Source organism: Centruroides vittatus, unplaced genomic scaffold (genome assembly GCF_030686945.1).
Source record: "Centruroides vittatus isolate TY-2023 unplaced genomic scaffold, ASM3068694v2 contig_8, whole genome shotgun sequence".
NCBI lineage: Eukaryota > Metazoa > Arthropoda > Arachnida > Scorpiones > Buthidae > Centruroides > Centruroides vittatus.
Window position 1 is genome coordinate 182,013 of NW_027122517.1, and position 15,528 is coordinate 197,540.

General features: G+C 46.3%; 3 protein-coding genes across 4 annotated transcripts in view; 2 read left to right on the forward strand and 1 right to left on the reverse strand.

Moving 5' to 3' along the window:
- Window positions 1-15,528, reverse strand: part of LOC136981994 (ras-like GTP-binding protein Rho1) — a 58,021-nt gene that overhangs the window by 9,948 nt on the left and 32,545 nt on the right. Inside the window, exon 2 of one of the 2 annotated variants that reach the window (XM_067278422.1) lies at window positions 12,556-13,469. The exons of the other annotated variant lie outside the window; for it this stretch is intronic. Within the exon in view, the coding sequence (XP_067134523.1) occupies window positions 13,047-13,469 (423 nt within the window). The 3' untranslated portion in view covers window positions 12,556-13,046. Of the gene's footprint in view, window positions 1-12,555; window positions 13,470-15,528 lie in introns of those variants that run through there. 2 annotated transcript variants of the gene reach the window in all.
- LOC136982011 (uncharacterized) lies at window positions 199-2,576 on the forward strand. Its single transcript, XM_067278451.1, has 10 exons — window positions 199-277; window positions 340-603; window positions 679-743; window positions 811-933; window positions 1,000-1,237; window positions 1,318-1,584; window positions 1,650-1,690; window positions 1,755-1,883; window positions 1,950-2,157; window positions 2,224-2,576. Exons 1-10 carry the CDS (start codon window positions 199-201, stop codon window positions 2,511-2,513), a joined length of 1,704 nt encoding a protein of 567 aa, XP_067134552.1. The 3' UTR covers window positions 2,514-2,576.
- On the forward strand, window positions 10,572-11,563 carry LOC136981995 (scorpine-like peptide Tco 41.46-2). Its single transcript, XM_067278424.1, has 2 exons — window positions 10,572-10,713; window positions 11,287-11,563. Exons 1-2 carry the CDS (start codon window positions 10,647-10,649, stop codon window positions 11,487-11,489), a joined length of 270 nt encoding a protein of 89 aa, XP_067134525.1. The 5' UTR covers window positions 10,572-10,646; the 3' UTR covers window positions 11,490-11,563.

Consider the following 15,528-nt stretch of genomic DNA (forward strand, 5'->3'; position numbering starts at 1 on the left):
CGGGCTTTCCCGGCGGTCCCGGTCGACGAATCCCGCACCGGAAGTGGACGACCGCCTAACGCTTTACCGACCGCAACCGGCCTTTATCCGACCCCTCGGGTTCCGTCCGACGGAAGTGAAAGAAGAGGCGGCGACGGATTCCGCCGCCAGGGGACGACGACGGGATAAAAGGGGGCGGTGGAGACGGACGGCGGAAAGATGAGTTCGTCCATCCGAGGTGGAGGCGAGTGCTGCGGTGGTTGGGATTTGTTTGCAGAACGGGGACGTCCAAGATCGAGTAAGAGTTAAAATTGGCCCCTCCGAAAACCCTGTCCCTTTAACGCATTTTCCTAATTACAGGCCGGGCGGGGGTGGCCGGAGTCGCCCCTTTGACTTCGTACTTCCCGTTGTTGTGGAACTCTACCGGAAGCTGCTATTTGTGCCGCGCTTCCTGTACCTACGTCTCGGGAATTTATATCTGCGCCGAGTGCCGAGAACGCTTCCGGAAGATAGTCGTCGGCGGAGACGGCCTGGTTTGCGACTGCCGTGACGGATCCGCCGAGTGTCAGTTTTGTCTGGCGGAACAAGTCTACAAGTACGCCCCGGCTAACCTCGTCGTTCCGGGTGAGACCGACCTTTCCTCTGACTCCTTTTCTTCTTTTCTCCACTCACTCCTCCGTTTTGTTTTCCCTCCGGCAGAGTTTTCCAGAATCTACTTGGACTCTACGTTTCTGCCTACTCCCGGACCCGAAGGAAGGATGAGAGTGGGTTCCGTTTCGTCCACCAATTCGTCTTTTCTATCCGTCTTTTAAATGTGTTGTTTTTCGGCAGGTGGTGGAACGGACCGGTCGGGGAGACCGGCAGTTCGTGGAATTGTTCCGGCGCAGCGTCCGCGACGTCCTGACGTGGATAACCGAGCAGAGAGACGTCTTCCTCTTTCCGGCTTCGGACAGAGTAGGTCTGTTTCTTTCGTCCGCCCGGGTCGGACTCTCCGTCGACCCGCCCTTCTTTTCTTTCCAGACGACCCTGCTGTCCGTCAACGGATTGGCGGCCACCTTGATCTGGATGTCCGCCCTCAACGTCAACGTCCACAACGTGGTTAGGGGAGAAGAATCGTACATCCGGCCGTCTACCTGCACGTCCGAACCCGTGCGCGTCGTCTTGGCCAACGTCTTTAACGTCGGCGCGACCTACGAAAACATGCGTCTGAGCCCTCGGCATCTTTACTTCGTCAAGTTGATCGCCGCCCTTCAACCGGGTAAGCGCGCGCTCGGATTTACGGTGGCCGTCCGAAACCGGAAAGCGACAATTAATTCCCACCGGAAATTTCCACTGTAGGAGGGTGCAAGCCGAAGCCGGCGGAAGAAGACGACTGGACGCTGAGTTTCGCTTCGGAGGCCGATTTGGCGGAGAAAGAAGTCCGCCGCTTGTTGGTGCGTTCTTATTGGTCGTGTCTGTCCGACGCCGACCTGTCCGCGGCCGACGTGGAGACGGTGGCCGACACCCTGAAGTGGGCGCGCGACCAGGCCGAGTGGATGAAAGCGGCCAGGCGAAGGGGCGCTCTGGCTTATCTGGAGGATTTCGAAACGGGAATGAACGAATGGCGTAAGTGGCGCTAGACGCGCGCGCTCGTACGCGACTGGTAACGTATATTCCTTTTGTATGGACAGTGTCCGCTCGTCCCGACTTCCTGGACGATCGTGGGCCGCTGGTGAGTAACGACTGCGCGCTCTGTCCGCCGCGTCCGATAACAGGTTTAATCCCGTCTCTGGCAGGGACCCGCTTTCGACGTGGCCGTAAGGGAAACGGCGTGGGAATTCTGCCGAACTGCGAACCGAGAGACCCTGAAGAACTTCCGACTGGCCGAAGAAATCCTGGTCGATCACTTCACCAAGTCGGATTCGGTAAGTGGAGTTTGGTCGCGCCGGAAGTCTGTTCGGGCCGTTTCCTAACTGGGAAATCCTCTACAGAGTTTGATTCTGAGCGCCAATTTCGTCAAATTCAATTTGGCTCGTCTGGTGTTCCCGTCCTTCTGGGACTCCGTCGACCACTCCGATTACCCGCCTCTGCGGTCGCTGAGAGAACGCGCGCTGTCCGTCGGGCGCCGGCTGAAAGAGCTGGATCTGGGTGGAGAGTGTTCGAATGCCTTCTTCGAGTGTTTTCTTCTCCTCGATCCCTGTAAGTTAGGACGAGTCGTCGGCCCTTCCTCTCTGCCGCCGTTTTAAACTCCGGTGATTTTTACAGGTGCGCAGCTGGCCGGCAACTTACGAGATTGTTCCTTCGACAAACTGCGAGACTTCTTTACCTGGAACGTGTCCGTCTTCCTGAACACCCCGGTAAAGAAGGTGGTTGTCAAGTTGAGGCGGGAAGATAGTATGGAGAATCTGGCCGGTGGGATCTTGAGGAAGAACAAATACACCGCGCGGCGAAGAGTCTTGAAAGACTTCTGTAAACTCCTGAATTATTTTCGGGCCGAAATCCGACTGCATTTTCCTTTTCTTCTTAATTTGCTTTTCTGGACCCAGACAAAATGACTTCGGCCTGGTATTTGTAATTGTTAAGTGACTTTTTCCCATTAAAAGTTTTCCGACGATCTGTTTCTGCGTTTCGTTTCCCCGGTTCCGCCGGGTTAAAAAATTTGGCCTTTCGTGGGGACGGAAGGATCGAACTATCGCACGCGACAACGATAAACCAGTTTTCCGGGAATGCTACGCGCACTAAGCCCTAAATTACGGAAAATTATTCGGACAAGCCTTTCCCGACCTTTACCGAAATACAGTGGTGCCTCATATAACGTACTTAATCCGTTCCAGTTGCACGTCCGTTAAGTGAAACGTCCGTTATACGAAACGCATTTTTCCATAGAAATACATATTAAACATCTAATTCGTTCCGGACCATAAAATAACCGTACTGTATCATAAAAAAATGAACATGGGGTGCGTTCTTTTATTCCTCCGCGTAACTCTTCGCGAGCGACATCCGTTTAAAAATTTCTGCAGAACGCGTTCCTAAATTCCGGTGGGAGCGCGCGCCGTCGAGCGGCAAAAACGGCCGCTTGTAGCAGTAGTTTATTGTGGAAAGCAACATGGCGTCCTCCATGGCTCAGATAGTTTCGTTTCTACACGAACACGAACACTGCCGTTTCGTTTTCGCTGGCCCACCCTGTATACTTCTCTACATCGAAGGATTTTCCTTTGGCCGTTCATATCGCGTTTTAGGCATCGATTATAATAATCGGAAAACCTTTTGTCGTAGATACACGAATACCTTCGGATGTTTTCGATAAATCTTTCCAGATCTATTCTAGAGTAGTCCCTATACCTAAATCGTCCTCTTCTCAAGATCTGAGGCCTATATCTCTCTTGCCTATCATGGGAAAAGTTATGGAAAAGTTAATGACTAATCGCCTCACGTGGCATCTAGAATCCTCGAGCAAACTCAACAACTTTCAATACGGTTTCAGACATCGGAAATCTACAACTAACGCTATTGAAACGGCGGTACAAAAAATCCAGAGTCTATTAGAAAATAACACCTATGTTCTTGGGTTGAGCTTGGATATAGGTAAGGCTTTCGACTCAGCATGATGACCTTTGGTCCTTTGATTGCCCAAGTAACATTTACCAACTCTTTAATGATTATCTTGATAATAGAATTGTAACCTTTACTGTTGGTCACCTTTCCTTTCACCGTAATGTCTTGAGAGGATGCCCCCAAGGCTCAGTTTGCGGGCCTTTACTATGGATTGTAATTTTTGATCGATTTCTTTGTCAGGACTTTGGACAAGACGCTCTGATCGCCTATGCGGATGACGCTTTTGTTCTCTTTGGAGGAAAGTCCCGTGCTGACTTGGAAACTAAAGGGAATCTTGCATTGCAAAGAATACACGATTGGGGAATAATGAATAAACTTTGTTTCAATGCCGAAAAAAGCAAGGCTATTGTGTTTAGCAAACCAAGAAAAAGGAATCTTTATCCACGTGTTCCGACTCTTCGGATGGATGGCAGACATATAAAGGTGGTGAAAGAACTTAAATACCTGGGGATAATTCTAGACCATAAATTGTCTTGGAGTAATCATATTGATTATATCACCAGACATACTGGATACATCATGCATGCTTTTGCCAAGGTGGCTAGGACGACCTGGGGCCTTAGCTACAAGGCTATGGAAACAATTTATGACAGCATTTTTCTACCTGTTCTAACTTACGGATGCGGTACCTGGGGCTCTGCTGTTGAAAAAGTACACCCAAAAAGAAAGTTGATTTCTTCACAACGTAGAGCTCTGCTGTTGATTACCAAGGCATTTAGAACATCTTCCAACGCAAGCTTGCAAGTACTTGCTCGCAAACCGCCAGTCGACAAATACATAAACTATTCTGGTCGATTAAATGTGGTAATTTTTCTGCTTCAGTGTCAGACCTCTTCGATGGGGAGTCTTGGGAGGAAAACATTCCATATAAATATGCCATAAGTCCTTATACTAACTTTAGATTTAATGAGGTTTCTTCTACTGACTGTGTCATCACTATTTATACCGATGGTTCGAAGTGTGACAGTCATGTTGGGGCAAGTTTTGTAATGTACCGCAATGAGACTGAAATCTTTTGCAACTTATTTAGACTCGGTTCACTCTGTAATATTTTTCAAGCGGAACTTTATGCAATTTTGCAAGCAATTAAGTGGTGTGAAAGGGTACCCAATAATACTAAAATTGCGGTTATTACTGATTCACTCTCATCTCTCTCTCTGCGATTAGGAGAAAGTCTGCTCATCCTTTAGTATTCAATATACAACAACTATTAGTGGATACAGATAACGAATATTACTTTCAATGGACTCATTCTCACTGTAACAACTGGGGCAATGATCGGGCAGATGAACTTGCCAAGATGGCTGCCGAGGATCAGAATCTAATCATCAGTTATAACAAGGTCTCCACAAAAGTGCTGAAAGCCGTTCTATGGAATCAAATGATCGAGGATTGGCAAATAGATTGGAATTTAAATACATCAATAACTAGACAATTCTTTCCTGACATCAAAAAATTTTTGCACAACACCTGGATCGCTGTTACTCACCACTCTGTACAATTTTATACCGGACATGGTCGTTTCAATTCTTATCTTACTCGTTTCACATCACACACTAATAACCTCTGTCACGTTTGTAACGTTATTGATGGTAGTTTACATTATATTTTTGAGTGTCCTATGACTGAATGTGAAAGACACTATTTACGTGCTCTTCTAATCTACAAAAACCGTTCTTGGCCGGGTGAAATACAAGACCTAACTATGGATAAGGACACTCATGATTTACTTTACCAACTATTTGAAAAATATTTTATAGTCACACCTATCTCCCGAGTTTTACTCATTGGAGTTTTAAAAGTATAGAAGAAATGTACTCGTTTTCCTGGACAGTACACCTGCAATTGACTGTACTATTAGATTATATTTTGTTACCTTATGTATACTAAGGATATGTAGTGTAAATAACTGTTAACACTTTTGTATATAGCATATCTCTTATGAAAAGTATTGTATTGGTTAATGTTAATCTATATGTTATGTTTGTAGCTATTCCGATATTTTAGATATTTAAAATTATCATTGTATTTTATGTACAGAAATTATGTTATCTGTAATACCTTACAGTTTGTGATATACTAGTGGTGGAATGTTCAATCTGGGCAAACTCACATTGTAGGGGTTTTTACTGTATCTTACGCGAAATGTTTCAAATTTATGGATTCGTGCCGTAACCTTTTCCCGGTTGTTATATGTATCTGAATTTCGTATTGTTATCAAATGTTACCAATTGTCACCAACGGTTAATAACTTTGTCTCCTTTTATTTATTCGCAAATCATCTGATTTAGAAATTGTTCTCACTTATTGATGTATCTAACTAATTTATGTAAACCTACATTGTCGGGCTTTATTGTATTGTACGCTAAATATTCTATTCCTACAGATTTTATTGCCGCTTCTCTAAACTGCTATATATTTTAATATTGTAATTGTTAATACCTCTCGTCTATTAATAGCATCGTTACCCCTCTTATTACTGTAAGAAAATCTGTTACCTGATCTAACATTCTATTTTGTACATATTGTATATCCTTGTTCCTTGTATGTAACCCTGATAATGCTTTGCGAAATCAGGGCATATAACTCTGTTATGTTAATTAAATCTAATGAATGAATGAATGAAGAGTAGCCACGAGAAAACGTACACAGAAGCTCGTTTTCCGCCATTTTCGCACCGTGTCGCAATGACCTAGATTTCACTGGCTTCGGATTGGTAAATGGTACCGCTTTACGGCCGTATTCGCGTCGAAAGTCGAACACCGCTCGACTCGCTTTTACGCTGGTTTTACGACCTGCTCGGGGCATAAAATATCGTGGTCGCGCGATTAAAGGTTTTTACGGCGAAAGGTTTTACGCCAATTTTTACGCTAGTGGAATCTCGGCCATACTGTTGGGTTTTGTGCGCGTCCAGGCGGTTTTGTAGTAAGAGATCTTGTTTCTCGCGCTTATTAAAAACAAAATTGCATTAGTGATTGTTGTATTTCTATCATCGCTTGAAAATTTTCATGTAAAGTGTGAATCTACTTAAAAGACAGTGCCGTATTTCATTTTATTATAAAATGGCGAAAAGCTTAACTTCGAAGGTTTTACGAAACACTGTAAATACTAACAACAAATAAAATATTCATTAAGTCCGACCTCCTCGAGATACGACATTACCTCTCTGTATCGCCCCATCCCGTCGACATTTATCCATCGAACTTTAGTAGCATCGATTCCCCTAATACACGAACTTCCCTGAAAAATTTCAGTAATTCGACCAAAAGCATAGGAAGATTAAGCTCGAAACATAGTGAACAAAATCGTGCCCCCCACACACTAACATTCATACATTCAGAAATTACCCCCCTGCGAAGTTTTTTTTTTTGCATTTCTCGACGTTTCGAGACGTCCTAAGTCGAAAAATGTAATCCGGGGAGGTCATTTTTTGCCGGACACACTTCCCTTTGTGTAACAGCCGGGAAAGCTAAAGTCTGTCGACGACGATATCGCAATAAGGCACGCAACGGTGCTTTGACAAATCGCTTCGAGCGAATTTATCCAAAGAAACTTGGCAATTAACGTTTACGATAAAATGCCACCTAGGACAAGAATTGAAATAAAACATTTGGTTTTAAAATATCGGGAAACTAAGGCAGAATTAGTTAAATACTTTTCTGATCAAATTAAAACAAGAATGTCGATACTCACTTTCACTAGGTGAATATACGCGCTTCACCGAATCGACGCTTCACGAATACCAATGTACTGTACAGTACAGTACACGTTGTGAAAAAACACCGGTCTCTAGGCTTAGCACACGTTTCGGATTGTGTAAACAATAAGAAAATCACCCTTATGGTAAAGAAACGATTAGACGAATTTAGATTTGATTTGAATCACCGTACCGGAAGTTACCGCAGATGGAGCTCGGTTACGGTCAAGATTGGATGGAAAAATTTATTCGTCAATTGTGCCCGGCACACGTCACTCACCCGTGCGTGATATTTTATACGCAGAAAAAAAGACAATTTACGAAAGAGAAAGGGACCGAAAAAAATTATTGAAGACTGGGACGATTAAGGCACTCGATTTTGTTTCGTTAAGATAAGGCAACGCAACACTCGGGCGATCTGCCTAGGGGAAATGTCTTTCGGGAGGTCTTTTTAATGGTAACTGGCCCGTATTCGGGCGTTACGGACGTGGAAAAACCCGGAAAACTCCACGTGGCCAGGCGCCAACCCACCACCGAACTCCCAGTGTTCGCGAGACGGAACTGCTCGGCCACGGGTGGTCCAATTAGGGTACTCCTTTAGACCCGGCCTTCGATTACGACCAACCGTTAGACGACGACAGAGCTCCACAACCGAAGAGGAACAGTGAACTACGTTAAAAAATTCGGAGAATTTGCCAGGTCTTTACAAAATCACCATTAAAAAATGATTATTTGCAATCGTGAAAGTTACGGCGCCGTTCCGTCTAAAACAAGACGGAACGGCACCATTTCAATGATTTCTAGATTCGGCGAACTAAAGAATTGCATCCCAAATGTTTCGAGTGTGTAAAATTACCGAAATGATTTCCGAAAGCGAATGGAAAGGTTTAAAGGATTTCATACAGATACTCGGGCCTTTTGAAATTGTAATCGAGGGGCTTTCAACAGAAGACGCATCAATTTTAAATGGAAAAAAAATCAACGAAATTTATTTTCGATAAACCGAAATCTCAAAGTTCTTTTTTGCTGTTTTGTCGCTACGAAATGGAGACAAACTTTGTACGAACGCTATACTTGGCGTAGAATATCAATCCAGGTACCGTACATTTTTCAAACTACCTAGAAGAATCTCGAGTATTAAAAAATAATGCAAATAATCCTTTCGGTTTACCTAATTCTAAGGAAGTCGGAAAGATGGCAGAAAAAAATCCGTAAGACCGTGGCTAACCTGGCGACACTCGGTCATTTTGTGGCAAGATTTTCTTAGCGCGCGCGGTGATACGACCGAGCCGTTCCGGTAGCCGCGTTACGGACCAAACGATTTTATGCTTAAGACGCGATATCGTCGATCCGCACCGTTTCGATCGGAGGCCGCAAATCGAGAGAGAAAAAGTGTCGGTGTTATCGATTATTCTAGTCGACGAGATACCGGCTCAAAATATATTTTAGCGAAGAGCGAAGAGACAGACAATGGTAAAAGATTAGAGCTTTGTCAGCCTTTCGCTTCGATTTGGCGAAAGAAACGAAGTTATCGGAGGTAAACGGAAAACGGACCCGGCATCCGCAATGGCTTTATCAAACTTTGTTAACAGTTAAAACTACTAGCGTGCAAGCGGAACGAGCTTTTTCTCGGACGATTCGTTCTCGATTATCGCATTACCTGCCCGGTGTTTTCGAGGGTTTCTTAAAATAAAAACGGCGATTAAATAAATATATTGCAAAAAGTAAGGACGAGTTGCGAAATTAAAAGTTAACGCGACACGACCGATTTGCTTTAATTACGAAAACTGCGAAATGTTTCTCTCGTTTATTTTTTATAAAAGAATTTCCATTTTAATAAATACATTTTTTATTTTTTTCTCAGAAAGCTTTATTTTACTTTATTCTTTTTTTAGTTTAAAGACGTTACGTCAACACCAAGACTTTCATTTCGCAAACTCTTTTTACGTATTGAAGAAAATAAGGACGAAAACCGGTAATAGAAAAATGTTTTCGGTAATTTATCGGTAACCGAAACGTCGGTACATTTCGAACCCGCTACGAACTGCGGAAGTAGCCAAGCACGGGCGGTTTGGCGGCAACTACCCGGGCCTTCTCCGTTTGGTATTTTTACCGGCTTATTTGGACTCGATCGAAAGTATGGGAAAACGTTGCCCCGGTGTTTAGGAGTAAGGAAATTAGTCGGAGTATTTTAAATTTAGAACGAACGTCGTCGGAGTTCGTAACGATTCGCTTCGTAAGTCGTTCCGACATCGGCCGGCCGAGAAGTAAGAACGACCGCGGAACCAGTTTGGTTATTTTATACGGGACGGGGAAATGCGAAAAATTTGGTGGTCGACGGCAAAAAAGATAAACCGCCCGTTTTAGGGTACCGGCGTGGGCCCAAAAACCTAGCTTTTTCCGGGCGGAAACCGACGGCAGAAAATCCGTTAAGTCGAAGTAACCGGGCGAAGAATATTCCTCGTTCCTCGTTACTCGCTCGATAAATTAGCGATTTCCGTCTACTCTCGGCCGGATTAATTGTCGTCCGGGTGAACTTTTTTCACTTTCGAACGGCCAGACACTGCGGTTATTGCCGCGTAAGCGCAATTAGAATCCAGAGTTTAAATAAAGCAAAAGTAGAGAAAATTATATTCTCCTTTCGCCCTGGTCGCGGAGGGATAGCGTTGGCCCTAAATATAAAAATATACGAAATTACGAAAACCCGTCGTAACGGGGCCGAATGACCGGAAAGGACGGCCGGTTTTTTAAACGGGCGGAGAGAAAGACGCGGCGCGGCGCGGCGCGGTTTACGAGGGGTGACGAAGGAATCGGGCATTCGAAGATCGCCGCGCCGGGTGACGCGGCCGCCGCTGGTTTCTGTTCCCCCGATTATAAAAGCGCCGTCTTCGGGTCCGACTTATCCGTTTCTCTTCCGGTCGACAGGTGAGTGCCCGTTTCTCGCCTCCCGCAGGCGGTGGGGCCGAAACCCTCCCCGACTCCCCGGTATACGGACCGTCGGCGGCGGTGCTTAAACCTTCCGGCGGGGATGGTGTCTTTAATTCTTCCGGGCGCGGATGGAGACCGGAAAAGGTTGACGACGCCTTTTTTAAAATTTCTAGGAATTCGGTTGCTCGACGGCGGAGGGGGAGAACGACCGGATTTTATGCGCCGGTAAAGGCGGTTTCCCTTCCGGAAACCGCCTTTTCCGACGTAGGGAGACGAACCCTCTCTCCGTCGTACGGTCACCCCGGGCCTTCCCGTCTCTCACAGTTTCTAGCCGGACCGTTTCCCGCCGAATAATCCCGGCGGGAGGCCAGGAAATTCGGTGCGTTATTTTTCCGCCGACGGAAAATAACGGCCGTTCGTTTGTTTTTCAGTCGACGTCATCTCGATGGAAAGAAAATTGGCGGTTCTTCTGCTCCTCCTGGGAATGGTGGCGCTGGCATCCTGCGGACTCAGTAAGTTCCCTTTTCTCCTCTCCTTCTCGGACGCGTCCGGCGGAGCGAAAGAACGGCAAAAGGCGGACGGAGACAAGAAAAAGGTCGTTTGGCGCGGAAAAACCGTAACGGGTGGGACTAGTCGGCATTCGCGTTTCGAAACGCGGTTAACGCGGAAAAGAGTGGTGCCTCCCACCAGAAAAGACGAACGGGCGGAACTTTCCGCCCTCGGACCGATACCTTTCTGGCGTCTGCGTAAAGGCGACTCCGGGTTACGTAGGTCGAGAGGCCAGACCTGGGCGTGGCAGCGGACGACCGGTTCTTCTTTTTGATACCTCGAACGCGTTCTTAAGAAAAGCGCGTGTCTTTTCTCCGTCGCTCTACGCCTTTAATTCTACTATCGAATACGACGGTTAAGCGTTTGCGGGGCGGCAAGAACAAACGGAATTTCGCTTAAGACCCGGGCAAATTTTCGAAAAACGGCGTAACCACTTTACTAAAATCGCCGGACCACCGGGCTAATTGTCGACCTTTCCTTTCGTTCCGCCAAAAGTCATTGGACGACTCCCGGGCTAACGCAGGCAAACTTTTCAGGAGAGAAGCACGTGCAGAAATTGCTGAACCTGATAGTACCCGAAGGTCAACTGCGGAAGATCCTGCAGATGGTGGTGCACAAAGCGGCCAAGTCGCAGTTCGGCTGTCCGTTGTACGAGGGCTACTGCGAGACTCACTGCCAAGACGTGACCAGTAACGAAGGCGAGTGTCACGGGATGAAGTGCAAGTGCAAGAGTAAATGACGGACCGCAAGGCCGCCTCTTTATAACCTCCGTGTAACTCCGACCTGAATAAAAGTCCGGCGTCCTCCTTCTCCCGACCGCTCTCCTTACTACGCGCTCGCGGATGCTCCTACTTTCAAGTTGGGCCACCATCGCCCACGACCCCGTCCGGACTGGGTGCCACGGTGCGGATTACCACCTTAAACTTCCGGACGAAAAGCTCTCCCTCCCGACGACACCCGAGTGGGATTTTACCACCGGGGCAAATACGGTCTTTACATTTCCAATCGGGTACGGGCCCGGGGTATAAGACAGTGGACTGCCACCAAATACTCCCGTTCCCGACTTTTCCCGCGGAAAATTACCCGTCGTCGGTGTTTTCCGAGTCTGTTTTTAATTTGCAGCGCGAGTCGTTCCCTTTCGGTGAAATTTTGCCGCGGAAATCCCGGAGCCGGAAGAAGCGAAATTTGGGTATTGTCGTCGGTAGGGAAGAAATGCCGATCGGAGAGTGGGCGGCCGAAGGGCCCGAGACCGACGTCCGATATCATCTCCGGTCCTTTATACGCTAATAAAAAGGGTTTTTCGGCTCCCCTCGGTCTCCGACGGAAATGCCACCCGTCGGCTTTCCTTCCCCAGTGTACCGGTACTGTACACCCACCCGTGGAGGATGCGGAAAGTTACTTTCCCGGCGCCTCTTTCGTATTTAAATACGATACTTGGATCTACGTGAGCGTTATTTGCCGTCCGGCTTCTTACAGGCCGGAATATATTTTAAAGTCCCGCCCAGAAATATCGTTATTAACTGCCTTTGCTTATAATCGACAGGAAATTCAAACTCCAATAATAGATAAGATGCCGCGGGAAAGTAACGCATCCTCTCTTCCCGCCAAAATATAAACCCGTAATTTATTAAACGGCGACGGACTCCGGTAGGTGCCTACTTCGGGCCGCCCCGCCGGTTGCTTTCTCCCGAAAACCCTAACCTAGGCTGCGGCGGAGAGAGTCCCCTCCGGTACATCTGTACCCATTTTAAGCCGCATCCACCGACGGTGCGAGTTTCGTAGAAATGCGGTTAAATAAACGAACGACACGTTAATTTACGTTTTATTGACGTTAGAGAACTGCGGAAACTGTTACAGACTGCGGACACACGTTTACTACGTCCGGAAAATGAGTAAATTGGCCGCGGCACGGACAATTTAATATTTACACTTTTCGTACGAAATTACCTTTCGCCGTCCGCCGGTAAAAAAGGCCGAGGAACGGTAGCGGCGGACCCCCGCTTCCCCCGGGGTGTTTTAAGCGCTGGCCGAAAATATCCTTCCCGTTTGGACGGAGAACGCTTCGATTGACGTAGAAGACCTCCCTTCCGGTCGGTTGCCTAACCGCCCATGCTCCGGTCTTGGGAATAAACGCCGCGGGGGAAGAAGTTCCTCCGCCGGGCCAAAATAGAAAACGACGAATTTACGCAATCCGCACTAGAAAAGTCCGGTGACTAGAAAGCGTCCGACGAACAACACTAATCCGGTTTACGCTACCGACTCGAATTCGGGCCGAATTTAGCGCGCGGCCGCCGCGTCAAAACAAAATACATTTCTTCTTCTTCTTCTTCTTCACCTGCAGAGCGGCTCTGGTAGCCATTTCGAAAACTTCCCTCACCCCCTCTTTTGTTTTGGCCGAACATTCCAAATAACCGAAGGCGTTGATTTTTTCGGCCATGGAACGTCCTTCTTCCGGTTTGACCGGTTCCTGTTTCATTTTGGCCAGTTCCTTGATGGTACTGGGGTCGTTGCGCAGATCCTTTTTGTTTCCCACCAAAACGATGGGGACGTTGGGGCAGAAATGTTTCACTTCCGGTGTCCATTTCTCCAGGATGTTTTCCAGGCTGTCGGGACTGTCGATGCTGAAGCACATCAAGATGACGTCCGTGTCCGGATAGGATAACGGGCGGAGACGGTCGTAGTCTTCCTGTCCCGCCGTGTCCCACAGAGCCAGTTCCACCTAAACGGATATCCAGACCAGTTACTAATTCCGATAAACCAAAAAACGCCACCGGTCCCGCGCGACTCTTAGCCCCGTAAATCCGTTACCGTCACCCTACGCGTTACGGGAGAAATTACCTTTTCGTTCCCACCGATTATGCGGAATCGAACCCGTGGCCAAATTCATCTACCGTTCGGACGTCGCACGGCCGCTTTCGGCCGGGTATCGAAACGCCAAATGTTGGCCGCGCCTCGCCTACTCTCGGCATCGACGGACGCTTCCGCCGGGGCCTATCTGCGTATACCCACGGGTAGCTCTCGCCCCTTTCCTCCTTCCCGTGGCAAAAATTTTATTCGTCCGACGATTCGACAGACGAATAGCGCAGAGCAGTCGGCATAAAAGGAAAAGAGTACCGCGAAACGTCCGATACAATTTTCCTATTAATAAAAGTAAAGTTGCCGAGAAACTCGACAAAGGCAGAGTTTTTATCATTTTTTATATCTTCCGGTCGAACAAAGTCGCAGTGAGAGAACAGTAATTCCGGGAATGACCTTCTACTTTGGCTTTTGCTACTAAAAAACTAGGACGACCCTGCTCGTAAAACAGTCAATTAAAAGAAGTGTGGAGTGTTGCCTACGTTTCCGAAATGGCGAATGCGTGCGTATCCGTCGCCGTCGACTTTTGGCAAACGCTGCGAGTCTGCTAGGAGTTGGCGAATTATAAAAAATTTTGGTAATAGGCTTTTTCGTTAATCCGGTTGACGTAACATTTAACCAACGCGTTCTACCTTAATCGCAGTATTTTTGTCATCGAACTGGCCGTGGGCCTAAAGAAGGATCTTCGTTAAACACATCATTATTATAACTTATCAATATTATCACCGGAACACACGGCACTAGTTACGTTTGTGTCGTCTGTGGAAAAAGAAAGAAAATGCTGGACTCGAACTTTTAATATTGTATTTTTAATTACAGTAGAGCCTCGATTATCCGACTCAATTGGGGACTGGGGTTGGTCGGATAACCGAAAAGTATGAAAAAATACATTAGTATATTAGTATATCCCACCTAATTAATATATTTGTATATAGCTATTAACCTACTTCGCCTCGAATTTTCATCGATGTTAAGCCTAACAAAAATTTTTTAAAAATAATCGTCGCTATTGTATCCTTAAAAATTATTTCTTTTATTTCGCACAAAATAAATACAGTACTGTACTGTATATTGAAAAATATATAAAACATATATATATATATATATATATATATATTCGGGTTACATATTTTACATAAAATAGGACTATACATTAGAAAAAGAAGTCCGAAATTTTCTTTTGCTTCACAACTGACACTCGGTTTTTTGCCGCTAAATCTCGCACACGTTTTAAAAACAGCAATTGGATAGCGTCGTTAAATAAAATTAAGCCCGGTTTAAATACTGGCCTCCCTTTCGTGGTCGAGCCAGTGTTGCCAGCTTAAACACGCAAAAATTTAACAAAAATAATATTAACGTAGCCGAGACATAACCAAATATTGTAGCGCCATATAAACATCACTAGCGGACATTCGAATTTGCCGACTAGAACGCGGTCGGTTAACCCGTGTGACGGTTGATCGGGGGTCGGATAATCGATGCTCTACTGTAGTTTAAAATATATGAACTCCATTTTAGTTACGCCTTGCCTCTGTATATCGATAATCCAAGTCCGTTCTGGAGAAAATTTGTTTCTCGCAATAACGTAACTTTCGGTCCAAACCGGAAATTCGAGAGTAGGTAAGCGGGGCCTCCCGTCCTTAGCCTTCCATATCTGGGGACCTATTCCGAGTTGTATCGTTAAGCTAACGAATACGATAATAACCAGTTTCTATCGGAACCGCGTGATTGGCGTTTAATCGACGGTGAAAATGCTATTCCGAGACATAGGTTTCGTTTTCGGTTCCGATAGCCACGCGATAACTAAGCTTTTGTTATCGATCACTCTGGAGCTGCTGTTAGGAGGTAACGAAAGTGAAAACGTGGCATCTTTTGTTGTAAGGATGATATTACATCACCAGCAATTGGAGAGAGAAAATTAG

Bases quoted from the DNA above. Each gene is read 5' to 3' on its own strand.
- LOC136981995 (XM_067278424.1), top strand. From the start codon at position 10,647: ATGGAAAGAAAATTGGCGGTTCTTCTGCTCCTCCTGGGAATGGTGGCG. The intron at 10,714-11,286 runs GTAAGTTCCCTT...CAAACTTTTCAG, and splicing joins GCTGGCATCCTGCGGACTCA to GAGAGAAGCACGTGCAGAAA.
- LOC136982011 (XM_067278451.1), top strand. From the start codon at position 199: ATGAGTTCGTCCATCCGAGGTGGAGGCGAGTGCTGCGGTGGTTGGGAT. The intron at 1,691-1,754 runs GTGAGTAACGAC...CGTCTCTGGCAG, and splicing joins TGGACGATCGTGGGCCGCTG to GGACCCGCTTTCGACGTGGC. The intron at 1,884-1,949 runs GTAAGTGGAGTT...AATCCTCTACAG, and splicing joins ACTTCACCAAGTCGGATTCG to AGTTTGATTCTGAGCGCCAA.